Genomic DNA, 6,496 nt, shown 5'->3' with positions numbered 1-6,496 from the left:
TGTGTGTGTGTGTGTGTGTGTGTGTGTGTGTGTGTGTGTGTGTGTGTGTGTTTCTGCGGGCAGTGGAGGGAAGGTGGAACATATAGGCTCCTCCTAGGAAGTTATTTTATCTGAATTTAGTTAGTTGTTACAATAACAACACACAAAAGTTGTATCCTTTAATGAAACAAACTTTCCATTTCCAAGCCACATTCTACACATTAAGGTTACAAAATCTATCATTATCACATCACATCATTTTTGAAAACTGAAAAAGTAAGTGATCAATAAAAAAAAAAGGGCCAACATTTTTTAACATGACGGAAGTGAAGAATTCAAGAAGGTTACATTGTTTCATTTATTGGTGTATGTCTGTAGAGCCCACAAAAAACAACAACCAAAGGTTGACATCTCTCTCCAAACAGCAATTAACTTCAAGAGAACAATCCACTGCTGTTCAAGAGTGATGACCATTATCATAGTACAAATTATCACAATGTACAAAGTTACATTTTTCTTTCATCTTTTCATTTAATTTTGATTGGGAATATTTTTAACAACCGGGCAGTATGCATGAGCATGAAGTATGAAGTAGAGAATTCCTCAAAAAGCAGGCAATTTATTCCCAGAAATTCCAGCAAAGATTTCATAATTAGTTAAGGGAACTCATACTCCACAGAAAGTCTCAATATTTAATCTTAACACAAAAGTTTGGCACATAAATACTCAACAACAAATAGAACGGGTGAAGAAAATGTACATCTCATCTTTATTTCTCACCTTTCTCGTAATCGTCTAAACAGAGAGGTCGTGTACGTAGAGTCCCTCCAGGCTTCAAAGGTGACAAACCCTCGGAGTATTCACCTTTGAACTTGCTAGGGTCCAGTCTGTACAGTATTTCAGGGTCATACAATGGATTTTCCAGGCAGCCATTCTGCAGGAAAAAAACAATAGAAACGGATGGTTTCAGTCCAGCTCAATCAGTGAAAGGGAGGGGCGGGTGTTGGCCTACGTGTGTGAGAGTCTGGCCGCGGGTGGTGGGTGGGGTTTACACTTTAGATTTGAAAATGAGCAGAGAGCTTTTGGCATTCAAAGGACATTTCTGCCTTGAAGCCTGTGAAAACGAATTGAAAACGTACAAAACAATAAAATCCCCAACCCTTTACTCATAAAAATCTACAATTCAACAATTTTAATCTACTATAAGATACTGGCTCAAGGACTGAGCATTGTAAAGCCATGAGAATTCTTGTACGAATAGTCTCATCACAGTAGTAGTTCATGGGTAAAAGTTGGTCACAACCAAATTGCCGGAAAACTCAAACTCACAGCACCTCAAGGGGTTTTGCCTGAAAAGATAATCGAATCACCCCCGAGCTGTCGATTTATGCTCGAACTCGAGAAGCGGAGATAAAAAGTCAGACTTTTTTAAAAGACAGTTGTCAGGTAAACAAAAAGAAACCTGTGCTTCACGAGATCAACGCTAGTCAAGTCAAGGACAAGCCGGCACCATGATGCGGGCTGGCTTTCTCTTGACAGAATTTTCGTCCACAGCCGCCAAACTTTTACCCACGGTAAACTCTAAACTTTAAATTTACCTCCCCCTTCCCACATGCACACAAAAGTGACTAGTCACTTTTACTTACTCTTGACATCCATTTTACAGTTGAAATTGTCCAAAATGGCCAACCATTGTCAAGGAGAAAAATGGTTGTTTTAGACAAGACCACACCTTGGACAGTGTCATTATATATATTTTTTTAACACAAGGGGGAAGTGATCATTTGTACAGGTGATTGTCTTGGGCAGGTGGCTGGTTACCTCACAAGTCCAACTTATATTCCTCTAAATAAGGAAAATTTTAATCCAATAAAACCTTAAAGGTTGAATCAAATCTCAAACCTAAAATTATATTTCAACAACAGATGGTTGATGTTCCCAAACCTCTGCTCATATCTACCAACAGGAAGAGCAGCTTCCACCCGAAATTTATACACACAGGCGTCCACTTTCCCAAGCCAGATTAGACAGTACTAGTCTAATTTCCCTCCATCTTATGATCAGGTATTGTGAAAGCACTTTTCTTATAAAAATCTTAAATATCTGTTTCACACAAGCTTTAGCTTATAGTATACTTGTTGCAAATTACAGTAGTCTCCCCCTAAGATCCCACTGCTTACAATCCTGATTCACTTAAGATCCCAAAGTCACCCCTAAGACCCTGCATTTTATTCATAGTTTACTAAAAAAAAAAATCCCTGCCAGGCACTTCATATCAACCAAGAGTAAAAATCTGCAATTATTGAACAGATTAAATCAGCCATTTTTGTGGATGTGATGATGTCCCTGTTGTAAATCTCGTTGAAAAGGCACACAGTTTGTCCTAGATGGGATCACACAGAGGTGTGAACTCACCAACGCGTTTGTTTTTGCTACTCAACATTGCACTCACATCTCTGAGCTCTCTACCTAAACTTACATCACACACTGGGTGGGTAGGGCCTACAGGTTCGCTTCCAGGCAAGGTCACATCGAACTGTGAACTCTTCTCTGACAGACTGAATTTCAATTGGTGTGGTCAAAACACAATGTAATGCGTTGTAACAACAAAGACTGGGGAACTCAGTCAGAGATGGAAAGCTATAAATTTTAGACACGTAAAGGGGAGGAGCAATTGAATAAAGTGTAGATCTTTAGACACATGAGAACAATGATTAATGTGTGTATGTGGGTATACACACGTCAAAATGGCATGCCTCATGCTACTGTAATTGCCTAGATGCAAGCAACTATCAGACTAAAATAACTCTGTAAAGGAAAGACATAATTTCAAACCTGCTCTAATGCTAGTCTAATTTTGAAGAACTACCTTGAAGACAGCTCCTCCTTCCAGAACATAATTTTTCTTCTCATTGCATTTTTTAAAAGGACTTGTTCATTGTCCAAAAGGACCATTTTTGCCTAATCATGGGTCTCAACTTAGAATGATAAGAAAGGAGGAACTTTCCGCATGATCGCGACAGAAGACTATTTTCGCAAGACACCCAGTATTATCATACTGTTTAACCCTTGACTGCTGAAATAAAAACCATCAATTTATCAAAGCAAGGTACCAATTTGAGGGTTTGGAAGATAATTTCAAGTAAAAGAGTCACTTACCAAATATTTACAATCTTGTTATCATGTACAGAAAGTGGTGGCGCATTACTGGAAGGTGCCCCTCCTAGCAGAGTCAAACAAAGGAAATAGCGGTAGCGGAATATTGAGACCCATGCTAATAGGCAATGCCCTTAATTTGAGGAACGGTTTGGTTCTGTCATAACCGGTGCCCATGGGCAAGATTGCTGTTTGGTTCGGTTTGGTCATCAGGGCTAGCTTAACTAGCTAGGATTTCCCCCCAGGGAGGGAGTAATCTACCATCATGACATAACCGAACGTAACCGACGAGGACCTTCAAGAACAAATGCGTTTGATTTCCAGGCCGTAAGTTGGGCGATCAGTTTGAGGTAGGGGTCCATTTATAGTGTGCACGGAAGCCTCCAGAAACCGAACCGACCCTCTAGTAGGCACCCCCTAATAGATTACCATTTTTGCCTCAACAATGGGCGGTCATCTTGGACAAGTTCAACAAAATGGCGACCCGAGTAGTTTGGCTCGATTAGAAAAGTTAAATAGCCGTAGCATCTTTGTTGACTACCAAATTAATTTCTTTTGTGTTTTAACGTTCATCATTTAACTTTGTTTTTGTCAATTTGATCGTCCACACCGATAGACAGTTTTCAGAAAGAGACATGGAGAGACAGAGAAGGGAGGAGTAGATCTTGCGAGAACTTGCGGGCAAAACAAGATGGAGACGTGCGTAGTTCGGCTCGATTCAAAAAGTGAAGTAGCCAGCATCTTTGTAGACGATCAAATTAGCTTACTTTTGTGCAATTATAACGTCATTTTTTCTTTCCTTTTTTATCAATTTGATCATCCACACCGATAGACAGTATTCCGAAAGGGAGTGTATACAGACCCGGTAACCGGGAACAAAGTCACAAAGTATACAGACCCGGTAGGGGAACTCTTTTGTGATTTCGAAGAGTTTCAGCGCCCTCTTGGCTCAGGGTAGACCTAGGTTCTTCTAGATCTATGGTCTAGATCTAGATCTAGGCAGACATAAATCTTTGATCTAGTTTCGCGGCTAGCCTAGATCTAGATCTAAATGAAGATTGCGGATGTCTTTTCGATGAACGATCGTTTTTCCTCCGTTTTGGAGTTGGAGGAATCACGATTTGAAGTAAAGAACAATGTCATAATTTCAATCGAGCAGTCACCCTCTCTATTTCTCTGCCCCCTCCTCTCTCTCTCTCTCTCTGTGTATCGCTCGCCTTCTCTTTTTCTTTGTTTGTCTCTGTATTTCTTTGTCCCCACCTATTTCCCACTCTATCTTTCTCTCGTTCCCTCCTGCCAACTGGGGCATGTCACATTTTGCTAGCACCTCTCTCTCTCTCTCCTGTCTATCTCTCTCTCTCTCTCTCTCACACACACACACACACACTCACGCACACACTCTCTAGATTTCTACCGGTCTCGGCGCTGAAACTTCCCGAAATCACAAAAGAGTTCCCCTACCGGGTCCTACCGGGTCTGTATACTTCGTGACTTTGTTCCCGGTTACCGGGTCTGTATACACTTCGATTCCGAAATTAGGAAAAACAGGTCTTGTTTCACATCGGGTGAGAATAGCAAACGCTGGCAAGTCTCACCCGGGGTGAGAGGTCGATCGTATTTTTATTCTCACCCCGGGCGAGGATAGCCACTTTCTTATTTTGTTGTCTTTGCGTCTACAGCGTTTCAATTTCAAGCATTAGCGTTCTTAAGGTTCGGAGCACCAACGATCTTTAAAAAGCGATCTTCCATCACAAGAGCATGGCTGACGTGCTGCAGTTAGCCTCAACTGTGAAATTTTTTTGTGCGAAACACATCGATACATATTTAATACGTCAAGAAGCCACTGACCCAACATGTCATTCCATGCGGAACCTCTAGAGATTCTCTACTGTATCAGGTATACACGATCTTTGGTACCTCCATGGCCTCTTATACACTTATAAGACAAGCTACGTCTTCCATCCCGCTGCCCGACACAAGTCATTAGTGCCTTTCCCCAAAATGACCTGAGAGGAAACGCAGGGTACCAAAAGGAAGAAATCAATTGAACAATTTACCACGTCCACTTGTCAAGCGTGCTGTCCCAGGTTTTAAAACTTTTACCCCCCCTCCGCATCCCGAATTCAAGTATTCAACCAGTTGTTAGTAGTAATGTTAGGCCCTACTGGCGCTTTTTCGGTAGTTCCCACCCCGCAATTTTATTAACGGGTTTGGGCCACAAGAGTAGGGGGGTTTCAGGGTGGCTTGCCCCCCTGACCCAATAAAAAATAGGAAGGGGGGTTTGCCCCCCTGAATTTTACCATAATTTAATATTTTGCAGTTGTTAGGTTTGATATCTTAGCTCACCGCGAATCAAACGTAAGATCTAGATTAGATCTAGATATCTTATCTAGATCTAGAATCTAGATGTAGGTCAGGCTCAAATAAGGGGGGTGGGAACTACCGAAAAAGCACCAAACTACTTCCCGGCGTTATTATCCTTTAATTCTAGTCTAGTCTAGAGTCTAGAAATCTAGAGCCGAAAGATAATTTTACCTGTTGCGAGACTTCTTCAGCCATACTTGTAAAGGAATAAATTCAGTCTTCACAGACAACACACGACAGTACACGGCACAGCACAAAACAGGTACTGTAACAGGATACTGAGGATTTCGTCACTCCTAGAACTCCTAGATCTAGATCACTAGCCTACAAGGTAGGGCCAAGGCGGCAGGCAATGTCCAGGAGGTAGATTAGGCCTAGGGCCAAGATGAACACAACCACGCAACCCGAGAGTGAGAGTTGAGAGACTGAATAGAGAAAAGAGAGCAGAGAGAGCGATGATGTTTACGTGGGGGTTACCACCATCGACCATAAGCATTACCTAGATGCCAAATTAAAGGGAGACAAACCCAGGAGACAGGTGCCCGGAAGTAGTGGGGCGTTGGTATAATCATAGAGGGTTTACAGTAATATTGCTGTAAACTCTCTGGTATAATTTATTAAAATTTACCTGCACCATTGTTTACATGGGACTATTGAACTGGTCCAAACCGGCCAGAGAATGATATTGAAAGGGTTTATTAAGCAACGCCATTAATGGATTCTGGTTTAGTTGAGCCCTGAGTGGGTATTCGTTTACTTTCCCTCCCTTCTCACACTTATATTAGGCCAAAATGTCCATTTTCTACAACATATTCGCTGACACCCGAATATCGACTTTATTTCCATCGAAAATTAAAAGTTGTTGTTTTTTATATTAGATTTTTTTTTTAATATTGACATTTATTATACTAAACCTTATTGCGTCGTAATATCCGGGGCCTAGACCAATCCGGGGGTTTCGTTGTGTGTGTGTGTGTGTGTGTGTGTGTGTGTGTGT

At 41.4% G+C, this 6,496-nt stretch overlaps 1 protein-coding gene across 1 annotated transcript in view; it reads right to left on the bottom strand.

The window, feature by feature from the left end:
• LOC101852644 (glucosamine 6-phosphate N-acetyltransferase) overlaps positions 1–5,948 on the bottom strand; it is a 16,428-nt gene extending 10,480 nt beyond the window's left edge. Inside the window, exons 1-2 of the mRNA XM_005105602.3 lie at positions 5,671–5,948; positions 760–913 (exon numbers count right to left, since the gene is read on the bottom strand). Coding sequence (XP_005105659.1) covers positions 760–913; positions 5,671–5,694 — 178 coding nt within the window. The 5' untranslated portion in view covers positions 5,695–5,948. The remainder of the gene's footprint in view (positions 1–759; positions 914–5,670) is intronic.
• Positions 5,949–6,496: the final 548 nt, after the last annotated feature.

Source organism: Aplysia californica, unplaced genomic scaffold, assembly GCF_000002075.1.
Source record: "Aplysia californica isolate F4 #8 unplaced genomic scaffold, AplCal3.0 scaffold00480, whole genome shotgun sequence".
Lineage (NCBI taxonomy): Eukaryota > Metazoa > Mollusca > Gastropoda > Aplysiida > Aplysiidae > Aplysia > Aplysia californica.
Note: the sequence above shows the minus strand (reverse complement) of the source record. Positions and strands in the feature narration are given on the sequence as shown.